Source organism: Eubalaena glacialis, chromosome 7, assembly GCF_028564815.1.
Source record: "Eubalaena glacialis isolate mEubGla1 chromosome 7, mEubGla1.1.hap2.+ XY, whole genome shotgun sequence".
Classification (NCBI taxonomy): Eukaryota; Metazoa; Chordata; class Mammalia; order Artiodactyla; family Balaenidae; genus Eubalaena; species Eubalaena glacialis.
This window is the reverse complement of record NC_083722.1, coordinates 36,918,955-36,935,286: the sequence shown is the minus strand read 5'-3', so window position 1 is coordinate 36,935,286 and position 16,332 is coordinate 36,918,955. Positions and strand designations below refer to the sequence as shown.

Here is a 16,332-nt window from a genome sequence, read left to right as displayed (position 1 = left end):
CCCATTAACGGGCTCACGCTTCACGAAGGAGCAGCAAGCACACTCCTCCAACTGCTCAGGGAAGGGGGTCTGAGGAGGGCAGCCCACCCGTGACCACAGCAGACTCACAAAAAATGGTAATATTTCAATACAGGACCTATGCAACAGCCAAGATCTGCAATCCCATCCTGGACACTAAAACTAGCACAATAAACAGGAACTTCTTCTCATCAGAGGTCTCAATGGTGAAGTTATTTTCTCCATTAAATCCCACTTTCTTTCTATTGCATCACATTAGTGACCCCAAGCCCTCTACACACAACCCCAGGTCACATGATTAGCAGTGACCTCCTGGAACCAACCCAAGATGTTCGTTTTGTTAAGTGCCAGCCTAAGAATCAAAGCTGGTGGAAAGGAAGCTTTCTCAACTTTATCACTAACAATGGCAAAGAAGATGCAGCAAGGTAAATAAACAGTCTAGGTTTAAATGTCCCATTTTTCAATCTTGCTACACTTTGGCAGAGTTTACTGAGGCTGTGACTCTCCACCTTTAATTTATCCCGTTGTCCTCAACCACTGCAGCACTTAGAGAAAGAAACATGACTTCTCATTCTAAGATTCCTAGTGAATAAATAGAAACAGACCCCAGAACAGAATGTTGCCCCTCCCCAGGACTAAATGACAGAACATTCAGCAAAGGGGACAAACTGCTTCTCAGATAGGAATACTGTCAGGCTGAAGTACAGGGAGCAGACGAGCTGTCCCTACAGAGGCCTTTCCAGGTGACACAGAGACTGTCAAAGTGCTTCTCAGGGAAGGCCCAGGGGAGAAACTTTCTAAAGTTAAGATGCTATAGAAATTGCCTGATCCAAGGTAGTGTTCCACGGTCTCAAGTAGGCCAGGCCCCTCTGAGTGGGGAAACACAAGTGGAAATGGACTTCTGAAGTCCTGGGGAAAGATGAAAGGAAGAAGTACTCTTGGAGAACTGGGCTCTGAGAGGCCCAAGGGGAGAAGCATAAGGAAAATGTGGCTCAGGTGTCCTTTTCAGGGAAGCACTTGTGCTTAGGGTAAGTGGCTTCAAGGTTCTGAAAAGCTACTACGATATTGCTATGTACAGCACTTATTTAATTTCTTTAATTTATTGCTGACAGTAAATAAACCATGCCACTCTGCCAGCATATGCTACTCAAATAATGTCAAGGGCAAATCTCTACAAGACATTTATGGCAGCAGCTAGGAAAAAAAAAATCTTTTTCAAATAAAGTTTTCCTTTTGATTTTAAAAGAAGTACATATAAATTGGTCAAAAATGTAGGAAACTAGAAATAATTTCCCTAATCCCAATATACAAAGTCAACCATTATTAACATTTTGGCATATTTCCTTCTGGCTTTCTTCTTCCATTGTTTTTTCTCCTACTTGTGATTATAATTCTATAATTTTGTATCCTGTTTAAAAAATCTTGTATAAGTATTTTCTTAAGTTATTAAAAACTCTGTTTCTTTTGTTTTTTTGGTTTTTCTTGGCCATGCCACATGGCTTATAGGATTTTAGTTCCCTAACCAGGGATTGAACCCGGGCCCTTGGCAGTGAGAGCTCGGAGTCCTAACCACTGGACTGCCAGGGAATTCCCTAAAAACTCTTTACAACATCATTTTAATGGCCACTTAGGCTAGGGAAGAAAACTTACTCAGAAGGAAATATGACTAGTATATCTGGCAAGCAGATGGACAGTCTGTGAGAAAATCAGCCTAAAATCTAGAGACACTAGGTAGTTCCAGATTAGGACCACAGAAATCTCAAGTGGAAAAAGAAAATCTTCAGTATTACCCAATTTTTTATATCTAATTTTTTATATTTGCCAAAATGTTTGCCAAGGGGGCACAGTCTTGGACAGATGATGGCCTACATTGCTAACACTTTGGCAGACAGAATTATTAGTCAATGGGACCAAGACAAAGTGAAGAAACAGTTAAAAAATGAACATGAAGGAGGTCAATATGTAAGGAGCACATGCTGGCAGGAAACAAGACAGCTGCATAACACAGGAGAAACGCAGCCAGGCACAAGGAAGGAAAGGGAAAAGATGCGGGGTCACTGGGGAGTATCAACAGCCCATGCAGTAGAGCTTCCGGGAATGCAAGTTCAAGATGGCCGACATAATCGGCACATTTACCTTGCTCCCTTCCTGGAAACCAGTGAGGTGACATCAAAGAAATACAAAGGAGACATCTTCATAATAGTGTTGCAAACTCAAAAGAAGGCTATTAGCAAATCAAGATTTTGTTGAATTTCTAGAAAATGGTAGGTGGATGAAACATTATTCATAAATCTGAGGGGAATTAGGCAGATTTCCATATAATAGCAAACTGAGCAGGATGGAAGAAAAACGACCCACATCCAGCCATACCATTGTGAAACTTAAGACCTCCGAGGATGAACAGAAGATCCTAAAGGCTTCTATAGGGAAAAATAAATTATTACAAAGAATAAGAATCTGCTTATATCATATTTCTCATCAGCAACATTAGATGATAGATGGCAATAAATCCAAGCTTTCAAAATTCTGAAGCAACTGAACTCTATACCCAGTTAAACTATGAGTCAGGTATGCAAGTATTCTGAAAATTTGCCTTCCACATACCCTTTCTGAAGAAATTACCTATAGATTTACTCTGTGCAATGCTCATAAGGGATCTTCTTAACTAAGACCCAATCAAGTCATATTTGGCTTCAAATTCACCCAGGAGAGAGAAGAGAAAAGACAGTGTGCCACCAGGGTAGCAGCAGGCATTTCTCCTCAGGGGGAGTCCTTGTAGCAGTCCATACAAATGTACAGGAGTCACTCCTGCTGGCATGCAAGTGACACAGCTCAGGTGAGTGTATAAGACTTACTCTGGGCAGGTGTGGGGCCTCTCTGGCCTAGAAGCCTTATATTTCAAATTGAAAATAATATCTCTTGTAATAGTTCCATAAACACAGATCCCAGAACTTTCATGAGGGACATGTCTAGTCACAAGTCATCACACTCAGGAAACCCAAAGCTATGACTTCCAACCAGATATTAAAAGTCCTCCCAGCCAGATGCAATTGACCAATCAGGGGTGATTTTTACCATAAGCAATGTTGCCTAATAACCCAGCTGACATTCCACTTCGATCAGATTTTCAGGGGAAGAGATCTAGAAAGGTAACTGGGCCAAAGGACAATATCTCCTGCAAAGGAAAAAGGGTTTTATTACCCCTTTACCCACATTCTACAAAAAGATCACAGCTGTAGAGTAGGCCTAGGAAGCAGTCTGTTCAAAAATAAACCAATGATGGGATGTAAACTGGTGCAGCCACTGCGGAAAACAGTGTGGAGGTTTCTCAAAAACTAAAGCTAAAACTACCATATGACACAGCAATTCCACTCCTGGGTATATATCCAAAAAAAACAAAGCCACTAATTCGAAATGATACATGCACCCCAATGTTCATAGCAGCATTATTTATAATTGCCAAGATATGGAAGCAACCTAAGTGTCCATCAACAGAAGAATGGATAAAGAAGCTGTGATACACACACACACACACACACACACACACACAAAATGGAGTACTACTCAGCCATAAAAAAGAATGAAATCTTGCCATTTGCAACAACATGGATGGACTTGGAGGATATTATGCTAAGTGAAATAAGTCAGACAGAGAAAGACAAATACCGTAAGATATCACTTATATGTGGAATCTAAAAAATACAACAAACTAGTGAAAGAAAAAAAACAGACTCAAAGATACAGAGAACAGGGACTTCCCTGGTGGCGCAGTGGTTAAGAATCCTCCTGCCAGTACAGGGGACACAGGTTTGATCCGTGGTCTGGGAAGATCCCACATGCCGTGGAGCAACTAAGCCCATGCACCACAACTACTGAGCCCACATGCCACAACTACTGAAGCCTGCACACTCTAGGACTGTGTGCTGCAACTACTGAAGCCCGCGCACCTAGAGCCCGTGCTCTGCAACAAGAGAAGCCACCTCAGTGAGAAGCCCGCGCACTGCAACAGAATAGCCCCTGCTCACCACAACTAGAGAAAGCCCGTGCGTAGCAACAACGACCCAACGCAGCCAAAAAATTTAAAAAATTTTAAAAATAATAATAAAAAAAAAAGATACAGAGAACAAACTAGTCATTACCAGTGGGGAGGGGAGGAGGGACCATATAGAGGTAGGGAACTAAGAAGTACAAACTATTATGTATAAGATAAGCTGCAAGGATATACTGTACAACACAGGGAATATAGCCAATATTTTATAACTACAAATAGAGTATAACCTTTAAAAATTGTGAATCACTATACTGTACACCTGTAACTTATGTAATATTGTACATCAACTATACGTCAATTAAAAAAAAGGGAAAATAAATTAACCAGCGAACAAAAGTATGCTTCAGAACTTCTGTAACAGGAAAAAGAGGCAATTAGGAACTCCAGGAAAACAAAAAGCTGGCTAATATGAAGCTAGCTATTTATCATTTGTGGAATACTTCTGAGCACTTGTAAGAAAATCGAATCTGTGATCTGAACACAGTACAATTCTTCCAAGAGGGACACAAGTTCAGTGATGTTGAACAGCATTTCCCTCACTACAGAGCCAATGAATTACTAGATCTGTAGGGAGCAGTGTTTATATAATCATAATATTATAATGAGTTCTTAGTGGTTTTCCCTTTTCAGGATCAGTTTATAGCCAACACATGGAAGATTTAAATAAATCAAAAAAACAGAAAATAATGTCATAAATCTTCACAATGTCAATGAGGTGGGACAGCTAACAGATGGGGAGAGACAGAGGGAAATGTAGGGGTGGTAATTTCTTTACTAACATAGTAGGGAGTCAAGAAATACTATCCACAATTGATGGATCAAAAAATAGAGGTTTAAGTACATTGTTTAATTTTAACAGGTAAGTAATAGTAGAACTAAAAAGAAAAACATAACTAACAAAAAATGAGGAGTGGTTAAGTGAGCTAAATACCTCATTTATTTTTATACCAAGGAGTTAGTGAAGTTGATAAAGAGAGATATAAAAATATTATTTATAATTGAGAAGTTATAAAAACTAAAAAAAAGTCAAAAGTAGTTACTTCTGAGGAATGAAACAGAAGATGGGAGGGTAAAAATCTACTTTTCACTTATATCTTTTTGGACTGTTGAAAATAACTTTCCATGGGCATGTTTTACATTTATAATAAAAAAAAAAAACTGATGTTAGTATTTTACTGTACTGACACAGATTTAGGGTTCAGCAATTTAGAAGACAGTAGAGAAAAGGAATCAACGATTAAAAAGTGAAATAAGGGACTTCCCTGGTGGCGCAGTGGTTAAGAATCCACCTGCCAATGTAGAGGACACAGGTTTGAGCCCTGGTCCGGGAAGATCCCACACGCTGTGGAGCAACTAAGCCCGTGCGCCACAACTACTGAGCCTGCGCTCTACAGCCCGCGAGCCACAACTACTGAAGCCCGCATGCCTAGAGCCCGTGTCCACAACAAGAGAAGCCACTGCAATGAGAAGCCCGTGCACTGCAATGAAGAGTAGCCCCTGCTCGCCACAACTACAGAAAGCCTGCACACAGCAACAAGGACCCAACGCAGCCAAAAATAAATAATTTATTTTCTTAAAAAAGGGAAATAAGGTTAAAAGGTACAGGAATAGATGACGTGAAAAAAGAGAACAAAAAGTAATTTTGTAAAATCAGCTGATACATTTGTGAAAACATAGGTAAACCTTGAGGGCATTATGCTAAGTGAAGTAACTCAGACAGAGGAAGACAAATATTGTATGATCTCACTTATATGTGAAATCTAAACAAACAAACTCATAGAAACAGAACAGACTGATGGTTGCCAGGCGCTGGGGGGGCGGGGTGAGGGAAATGGGAGAAGGTGGTTAAAAGGTACAAACTTCCTATTATAAGATAAATAAGTTCTGGGGATGTAATGTACAGCATGGTGACTATAGTTAACAGTACATCTGTATATTTCAAAGTTACTAAGAGAGTAGATCTTAAAAGTTCTCACCATAAGAAATAAAATTATAACAAGGTGAGGTGATGGATGGTAAACTTGCTGTGGTGATCATTTCGCAATATATACATATACCAAATCATTGTGTTGTACACTCTAACCTTATACAATGTTATATATCAATTACATCTCAATAAGCTGGGAAAAACCCCAAATCAGTCAATACAAAAACAGGATTATCTATGATAGAAAATGAGCCTTTATCCTGAAAGCTCCAACTGTAGCAGGCCAAAAAAGGAAACTATCCTAACCCAGGAGCAGGAATTTATAGGAAGACATTGGAGAATCTCACTCCCTAGGTCTTTTTCAGACGACAGCAAAAATCTGTCCTCTGATTTCTTGACTAGGTAGAATGCTATCAAGAGGCAGGGCTATTGATTTCTAATGGTCCTATAGAATTTCATTTATAACATGACTTGCATACTTTATTTCACTAAAAAACAGGCTACAATACTTGAAGCTAATAGGATCCTCTCTTGAGGACTGCTCTGGAGTACATTAGTTCAAAAGGAAAGGCTTTCTTCTTTTATCATCTACATATCTTCCATAAGATGTTACAGGAAAACCCGAACGAACTTGTTGGCCAACCAATACATCTTCTAAGAACTAACTCAAAAATGGGAGGCACAATAGATTCAGCTTATGTCTATAAACATTAAATCATAACCTTTGGCTCCATTGATTCCTAGAGGGTTAATAGGCACTCGCCTTCTTGCTACTACTCTTGTTCTTCTAATATATTATTTATTAATTTGTAAAACACTTACTGCTATAGTATCTAAGTGCTAACATACAAGGTTAAGAACACTTATATTATTGAAACCCACCAACTAATGGAAACAAAAAATTAAAAAGAGAAAAAAAAAAGATGCTGATGACTTAATGCAAGGCTACTGGGAGAGGATCTAATGAGTGAATGGGTTTTTGAATCAAGAAAAACCCATTTAAATAAATATAAAATCATTATGATATGTACCTTGTCAGTAGTTAGTCAACCAGTTCTTGTTGAAAACCCAATTGTATAACACCTTCAACAGGGGGACATAAAAGACATGAAGAATCCAATTTATAACTCATAAAATGACAGAAGAGATGGGTGATGGTAACCAGTGAGATGTGTAAAAGATGAGGAAGAGAGGGTCTGGTTTGTGAGCTGTATACCCAATAAGCAATGACTCTGGAAAGATAAATGGGTAGTTGTTCATGGGCCTTGAAGGCCTTCCTAGTGTATAAAAAGAGTTCTGGGAGCTTGGAAATAAGCGAATCACTTCATTTCCCAGTTTTCATCATCCACCTTGGTTTAGCAATGCTTTGGGTTCTAGGAGGGAATGTGGTACCAGAGAAAGAGCCCTTCATTCTCTCTTTTATAAAATGCGGACGATATCCCATACAAGGTGTTTTGTATTCAGGACAGAATAAGATAAAATACATGCAGGCAAAGGAATACTAGTCACTAAATAATTGTTAGTTTTCTTATGGTATGGTAGAGATGGCTACAAGATCTGTGATCCACTGAGAAGTGGCTGCCCAGCCAGGAGCTGACTACGTTTCCTAGTCCTACTAGCATCTAGTGTGGCAACTGACTAGTTCTCCCCAGTGGAATGCAAGTGGAAGTGATGTTTACTATACCCAGGCCAAGGCTGTTCAGATCCAGGTTTACCTTCTCTCTGCTCTTTCCCCATCTATCAGCTAGATGCAAATGATGCTGATGAGGCCCTAGATGATGGCAGAACCACAAGAAGGAAGACACCTGGGTTCCTCAATCATCTGTGAAGAGCCACTTGACAACCAGGAATACTCATGACTGAGAAGTACACTATTGTGTTAAGCCACTGACATATTGAAGCCACTAGTTGTTACAGCGGCAAATGTTACCCTAACCAATACAAACATGCTATAAAATTACTATAATAATAATGGTGAGGATGTCAGACATTGCATCAAACAAGCCATCATTAATGCTATTATGAAATCTTGAAAAGATGTTCAACATCATTAGCCATCAGGAAAATGCAAAGCAAAACCACTATGAGATGCCACTTCACTCCCACTAGGATGGCTATGAACAAAAAGATAGACAATAACAAGTACTGGCAAGAATGTGGATAAATTGAAACCTTGTTACACTGCTGGTAGGAATGCAAAATGGTACAGCTGTTGTGGACAAGTTTGGCAGTTCCTCAAAAACTTAAACATAGAGTTACTATAAGACCCAACAATTCCACTCATAGGTATATATACAAGAGAACTGAAAACATATGTTCACACAAAAACTTGTACAGGAATGTTCATAGCAGCAATACTCATAATAGCCAAAAAGTAGAAACAATTCAAATGTTCATCAGCTGATAAATGGATAAACAAAATGTGCTATATATATTCCTATATTATGGAATACTATTCAGTCATAAAAAGGAAATGAAGTACTGATACATGCTATAACATGAATGAACCCTGAAAACATTATACTAAGTGAAAGGAGCCTGGAGCAAAAGATCGCATACTATATGATTCCATTTATATGAAATGTCCAGAATATGTAAATCCATAGCGACAGAAAGAAGATTATTGGGTGCTGGGGCTGTGGGCTCTAGAGGGAAATGGGGAGACTGCTAATGGGCAGGAGGTTTCTTTTTGGGGTGGTGAAAATGTTTTAGAACAGTAGATAGTCATGATGATGGCACAACCCTGAACATACTAAAAACCACTAAACTGTAGAGTTTAAAAGGGTGAATTCTATGGTATGGGAATCATATCTCAATTAAAATAAAAAAAAGAAATCTCAGCTATTTGCTTTATCTTGCCTCCCACAGCATCTGGCTCTACACAAAAAGGCACTGAGCTCTTTTCAGGCAATGACTGGGAAAAGGTATGAGGGAACCTTCTAGGATGCTGCAGATGTGCTAATTTCAATCTGAGTGGTGGTTACATTCATTCTTAGCATGATTCTAAGCTGGTCAGAACTCAGAATCCTTCTGCCTGGCTTCACCCATAACCAGGTAAGGTCAAACAGAGCCCCAATGCCATATGCATGAAATGTTTCTGTTTCCCACAGGAGACCTAAGATACAAACTTTCCTTAGTTTAGGTAACAGTGTAACTAACATGGAGATGAAATAAATATTTAAAGGTAACCCTGAGAATGATATGAGGGTGGGGAATAGGTGAGAGTCTCAGAATACTACTAAAGTGTGTATTGCATCAGCAAAAATCACTAAGGAAGAAAAAAGTCCCGAAGGGGTAGTATGGGATGTGGGGGGAGGACCTGAGAGAGGATTGCATGTGGAAAGTATCTTTCTTTTCCCTGCTTAGATACATGCCACTTTTAAAAGTCAAGTTAAAACCACAAAATAAGAAATGTTTCTTTGGTCATATAAAGTAAACTCTCATCCAAGTACTTAATAGTCAAAACTGAAGTAGGGCTTCCCTGGTGGCGCAGTGGTTGAGAATCTGCCTGCCAATTCAGGGGACACGGGTTCGAGCCCTGGTCTGGGAAGATCCCACATGCCGCGGAGCAACTAGGCCCGTGAGCCACAACTACTGAGCCTGCGCGTCTGGAGCCTGTGCTCCGCAACAAGAGAGGCCGCGACAGTGAGAGGCCCGCGCACCGCGATGAAGAGTGGCCCCCGCTTGCCGCAACTAGAGAAAGCCCTCGCACAGAAATGAAGACCCAACACAGCCAAAAATAAATAAATAAATAAATTAAAAAAAAAAAAAGAACTAAGGCTCATTAAGTAAAAAGAGGCACAAGACCCCTTTAAAAACAACAACAACAACAAAAAACTGAAGTAAAGGATCATCAGAATGTTTTAACCTCCAAATAAGAATATAATTTGGTGACTCCATGAATCTTCACTGGAATCTTCTGAATCCAGTGGAAAGATTGTCTTTTAAAGTGGCATAAATTCCTGAAGGATGTAACTTACTTGCAGGTGACTTTAGTTCTGTCGGCTACCATGGTCCACTGCTGCTGGTTGGTGGAAACCTCGACATAGTAGCTATAGCTCCGATCGTCACAGTCCCACAGTAATAACCTGAATAGAAGGAAAACATAAGAATGCTGTGAATGCTCCACCTGGCTCTTTCCTTAGGCTGTGTGCGTGAGGGGATCTATGTCTACTCTAGCCTTCCAACCTGTCTTCTTTGCCCACACACTTCCAGGACTAAAGAAAGAAAGTGAATCCCCAACGAAAGCATGCTGGGAGAAGGTGGAGTCAGCCTGCAGTGAGAGGCTTGTTTCTTTAAAAATTTACTTCACAAGTCACCCAACCCCAGGCGGCCTCTGTCCCCCAAGTGGCAAAGATCTTCTGATTGGCTTATCAGGGAGATGTCCCCAGATCCTCCTTCCTGATTCTTCCAGCTCTCATCTCTTTGGCTGGGCTGAACAAAGGTAACACCCTTGAGACCACTGTTCATGGGGAAATCTGTGATTTCTAATTGGTATTCTAAGTGGTAGTTACTAGTATGCCCCAATGACCTTAAACATGTTTCAGGTTCCTTCTCATTCTGACCAGACTTTCTGCATAGCTTTCGTAAGACTGCCTGATTGGGAGATACAGGCAAACATATATTCGTCAGTAAAATTTTTTATTTCTTAGAAATTGATCATATTGGTCCTGTTCTTCTTATCCCCCTTTTTAGCTCAGATAAGAACCAAAGCATTGACTATGTGATTTTATTTACTTGAAGCTCAAAAGAGACAAGATTTATCTATGGTGACAGGAGTCAGAATGGTAGTTACCTCTGGGGGAGGGAATGATTGGAAAAGGGTGAGGGAACCTTCTAGGATGCTGGAAATGGGCTAATTTTGATCCAGTGGAAGTTACATGGGTATATACATGTGTAAATATCCATCAAGCTATTCACAAAAGGTTTGTGCACTGTATGTGTGTCATTCCTGAATTTTAAAAATAGAATAAAAAAAGAATCTAAATATTATAATATGGGAGCAGAACACAGTCCAGCCTTCTGCTTCTGACAGTGCCACTGTGGTGAGAGATCATTGTTTTCTATAACTTCAGCCTCAAAAGTCCTTCCCATACAAGATATCTATCTTATTGCTTTACAGTTGGGCATGCACATTTGTTTCCTCCACCAGCTAGAACAGAGTGAGCTCCCTGAAGACAGTGTCTATGTCTTACTGGTTTTTCCACACGCAGGACTTGGCACAGACTCTCACACAGAGCCTACACTCCATGAATATTTGCTGAGCGAATATCAGTAGATTATTTGTAACAACAACAACAATGATCATTATTATTATAATGGCCAAAATTTCTTTAATGCTTACCGTGTACCAGGCCCTATGCTAAATGCTCTATGTAACTTATTAAATCTTTCCAAAAGTCCTCTTAGCAAGCATTATTATTCTCATCAAATTATATATGGTGAAAGTGAGGCTTAAAGCTGTTAAGTAATTTATCTAAACTCAGTGAGGGTTCCAACCTGGTGTCCTGACCAAAGCCCCTTTCTGTACTCTGCTGTCAAATGTTTCCTTTACTCCCAGGTTATGTGTCTGGGTCACAGTTTACAACCTATAACCTATCACTCTACAAAAGTAGTTTGTATTATTTCTCCTTAATCCTGCAATTACAATCAATGACAGTCCTTTGCACAAGTTCAGTTTAGTGTCACCTCTAAAGCTATTACTAAGGATTAGAAATGCCACTGTGTTCCGCTTTCCCCTCAGTTCCTTATTTTCAATTGTAATTTTGTTTGCTATCAATGATAGTACACACTACTTAATAGGCTAGAATTCGTCTTTTAAGTAGAGAAAACTGTTAAAAGGTTTTGGAAAGCATAAACAGATGTGTAATACTGCACATGCTACTGCTTCTCTTGAACTCACCTAAGTATTTAACCTCTCAAAGTACTCTGAATCAATCAGACAGGAATCCACCCTATTGTTTTTAGTGTCCAATAATTCTACTTTTAGATTATACCAGTGTGCATGATAAGAAAGTGAATCATTTCCCTCATTAGACATTTCCTCAAATATTACTCTAGTCTCTCAGCATGTTTATGCAGTAAGCCTATATTAATTTATACTTAGTAACTTTTAAAAATGTAATTTTTGCTTCTATGTTTGGCTCTCAGAATGAATATAAGCCTTTTAGAAAGATCGTTGATCTCTCTGTTTTTAAAAAACTCTACTCCAAACATGTGGGCTCTGTTTATAGCATATGTTCCATATATGTTCTGGGCTGAAATCATTCATAACTCTGCCAGAGTAGATTAAAACCAGGAAAAAAAACTTCACCATTCTCTTTATTGAACAGCCCTGGTAACAGGCTTTTTGGGAGATGACGTTGAGGCTGTTTCCCAATGGAGTTTTGGATTATTTATGGAGAGCCAGGTTTATCATAATCCATATCCTTCTGGATAATCTTGAGTTAGTGCTTCTACCAGTGTATCCAAATGAAAATAATCAGTCCCTTTTGGGCTAAAATCTAACCAGATCTTGAAATATTTCATGGAAAAATATTTTTCATGGAAAAATGTTTCATGGAAAAAGTTACAGTAACTTATTCTATGAAGTCCTACAATTTCTTTCAAGGTAAAATGAAGATCACTTGTAATTCCAGTAATTTTGTCAACACATACACATGGTGCAAACTGCTTCTTTGCTTAATGACCTATTATGAATATCTTTTTTTTTGCATCATCAAATATTCTTCCTCATCATATGTACTGGTTTCATAGAATTTCACTGTGTGGATGCCCCATAATTTACTTAATTAGTCTCTTATTGTTGGACATTTAGGTAGTTGATAATATTGCACTGCTTTGAAACCTCTGTGATGAGCATTCTTAAGCTAAATCTATGGTTATTGTCTTTGAAAGTCGCTAGAAGTGAAACTCCTGGAGCAGGGCTTATGAGGCCTTGATGTGTATTATAGAACAGCTGCACACCTGTCCCCTCACCTCACCCGCAATGACAGTCTGCACCAATTTATACTCACACTACCAGCAGTGTATGAAAATGCCTGTTCTGTGCATCATCACCAATATTGTATATTATCTTTAAAAATACTGCCAAGTTGATAGATGAAATATCTCTCATTATTTTAATTTGCAGTTTTTTACTTATCATTGAACTTGAACATTTTACCCATTTTCTACTTATATTTATCCTTTTGTTAATGACTTACAAGATGCCCTTTATATTTAAAGGATATTAATCCACTGCCTATCACAGTTTGCATGCTGAAGATACTAATTTTTATTAGCCTACTCTATCAATCTTTACCTCAATAATTTCTCCTGGCCTCAATTCTTTTTTCTGAACAGCAGCCAAGTGCACATACCAGTTGAGACATCTCCTCTCTATTCCTCTATTAAGAGTCCCTGGGGGCTGGAAATGCGGGGTCAGGGTGACTCCTGAGTGGAAAAGGGACACTGATGGATCTCAGGTTGTCAAGCAAGGGCTCAGACTCACCTACACATAGGAGTTTTTAAGATAGATTCTTTTTTTAAAATTGAATGAAAGATTCTTCAAATTCTATAGTGCTCTACAATTTTCAAAAATTTCACACACGATTTCATATAATCCCGTAATAACCATTTTTTAAATCCTCTACCCCTATATTGCCCCTCCCCCTCCCCTTCCCCCCACTGGTAGCCACTAGTTTGTTCTCTATATAAAAGGGATTCTAATTTCTGTGCTAGGATGCATACTTGCTTGGAATGTAGGCTTAGCCAGGAATGAAAACCCCTCTGTTGATTCAACTGAAAAAAAAGTAAGCACAGCTTAAGGACGCTAAAGGAAAAATTGGCTCAATCTCTTTTTTGCCCATGGAGAGAAATTTTGTTCTAATAAGGCACAACTGTAAAGCCCACCAATTCCCTTCCCTTCTTTCCCTGCCAGCAAAGTCTGTTCCCGTATCTTTGCACCTGCAACAACACAGCAATATTTCCGATTTGTAATCTGCCAGAAAAGGTCTGCCCAGTGAGCTGGCCCAGGACAGACACACTCCCTCTGACGTTAATTGAGAGTAGCTCCTTAAACATACCCGACATCCCCCCATCCACATACCAGAAGCCATTTTCAAAAAGGGCTGAATAAAGGAAGCTGCTAGCCAAGATCTATTGATGCAGATCAAGTCTGTGTTTAGCTGTGGCCACAAACCCCTCCACCTAAAGAGCACTGCATGAAATGCCTGGTGATATTAAATACCGTCTCCTCCATCTTCCTTATTCTCACTGTGGAATTTCCCTGAAAAGCAGTGAAGAGCTGGGCTTTTTTAAATTGATTAGCAGATGTGATTTTGCTTACATCTTCCATAAGTGCTCTGGCTGGCTGCATACCATTGATTACTGGGGTTCAGTTTACAGGAACTAATTGCTCTCCTTGCTGGTGTTTTGATACAAAATTCAATAGCGAATATGTTTTCAAAACTCTTGTCTTTGCGACTTGAGTCAGAAGTGACTTGAGGCAAACCCAGTGGACTGAGTTTTCCCTTCTTTAAAATAATTGCTCTCTCATCAGTCTGTGAAGAAAGTTTCCAAATTATAGCATTCTAATTGGAAAGTCTGCATTATGCATGCGATGACAAACTATGTTGTGCTGAATGGCATTTTTTTCATCCTTTTCTTAAGGGATTAATTCTGTGCCAGATTGTGAACAATGGCTGAGGTTTAACAGTTGAGATCAACAGCTTCTGCACTGAATTGGTGTCTTTTAGATCAGCAGCAAGTGTCTGTTTTGCCTGCTTCTATCTGTCCATCGTTCGTGGGAGACTCCACTGCAAGGCCAGGGGTCAAGACTGCTGCTCTTGCTGAGTTTTCCCATTTGGGTAAAAACAGACAACTAAGGGAAGATCAACTGCCAAGATATTAGTCATATAATAATAATTTATCATAAAATCCATTTCCAATCTCTCAAAGTCAAAGGTACTTCTGACCTCAAAAATTTGCACAGACTATTCTTTGTTAAAAATCTTCAGAAATTAAGTTCTTCAGAAATAATTGTCTTCCATTCAACAATTCAACAAATGTTTATTGAGCACTGACTAAGTGACATTAGGCAAGTCATTTAACTTGTACTTCAGTTTCATCCCTTGTGAAATTAAAGGTCTAGATTTGATGGTTTCTAAGGGCTCTTCTAGTTCCAACATTTTGTAATTTTCTGCAACAGCCTATGCAGTACAGGGTTTTGGGGTTTTTTGGGGGGCATATCTGTCCTTTACATAGTAACTCCTCTTTATTTCTCTATCTATCTATTTATTGGCTGTGCCGTGCAGCATGCACGGGATCTTAGTTCCTGAACCTGTGCCCCCTGCAGTGGAAGCGCAGAGTCTTAACCACTGGACCACCAGGGAAGTCCCAGTAACTCCTCTCTTAGAGAACTATTTCTGGCCCAACCTTGAGGTATATGTAGGGGGTTCCAGAGCTCTGTAGACCCAGCTGCATTACAGGAAGACATATGACCCCTGGTGGGCCAATCAGATTTCATACCAAAAATTTAGAATTATGTAAGATTTTAGCATAATTGGCTCTGTTCACTTAAAATGATGATAAAAATGTAGACATTCTGGAGTGACCCTCTTTCATCAGAAGCTCAAAGAAGCGAAGAAAGTCATCTGCGATGAGAAGCAAGAAGACAGATGGTATGGCCCAGGGAGGGCTGTCTGGGATCCTCGCAGGATTCCAACATCTGATTTTAGTCCCTATGGGGGCCACCAGAGTTCCTGCCCTAGTGTTCCATGAGAAATTTCCCAATCACTGTAATAAACTCACCATTTATGGCTTAAGCCATCTTTACTTGGTTTCTGCAGCTTGGAAACAAAAGGGCCTAAGATAAGCTCCTAGCAGAGTGCACGAAAAGAGTAGACATTCCGATGATGAGGATGACAATGATGATGGGGTGGCTACGAGACCAGAGAGACTATGAGGTGGTGAGGAGGCTCACTCTGGACAGCAACCTTTTCATTCAAACGTGAAAGAAGATCCTTTGTTGAAGCCAAGAGTGGGAGGACTGCAGTGTGGGGTGAAAAGGCAAAACAGGTTTTGGAATAGGCTCCGTGAGGCCAGCTGAGCTGCAGGGAGGGGCCTTTCGAAGATGGAGCAATCAGCGTGGGTTAGAACTCTCTTCAGCAGTGGCACCGAGGGAGCAGGAGGGAAGAAAGCAGGATCGACAGTGACAAGGAAGAGACAGTGCAGGATCAGGGAAGTGAAGGGTAGTTAAGAGTGTTTACCACTTCAGGCTGCTGAGGAGTTACGTGGGGTCAGAGGGGCTGACTACCTTTCAGAAGAGGGAGGGACTGGAGGTCATGACACAAAA

General features: G+C 39.8%; 1 protein-coding gene across 3 annotated transcripts in view; it reads right to left on the bottom strand.

The window, feature by feature from the left end:
• The window catches only part of BTBD9 (BTB domain containing 9), a 409,382-nt gene that overhangs the window by 77,416 nt on the left and 315,634 nt on the right, over positions 1–16,332 (bottom strand). For all 3 annotated transcript variants that reach the window (XR_009701567.1, XR_009701568.1, XM_061196280.1), the window contains one exon: positions 9,977–10,084. Coding sequence is in view for 1 of the 3 variants with exons in the window: in XM_061196280.1 (XP_061052263.1) it covers positions 9,977–10,084 (108 nt within the window). In the remaining 2 variants the exon portion in view is untranslated. The remainder of the gene's footprint in view (positions 1–9,976; positions 10,085–16,332) is intronic.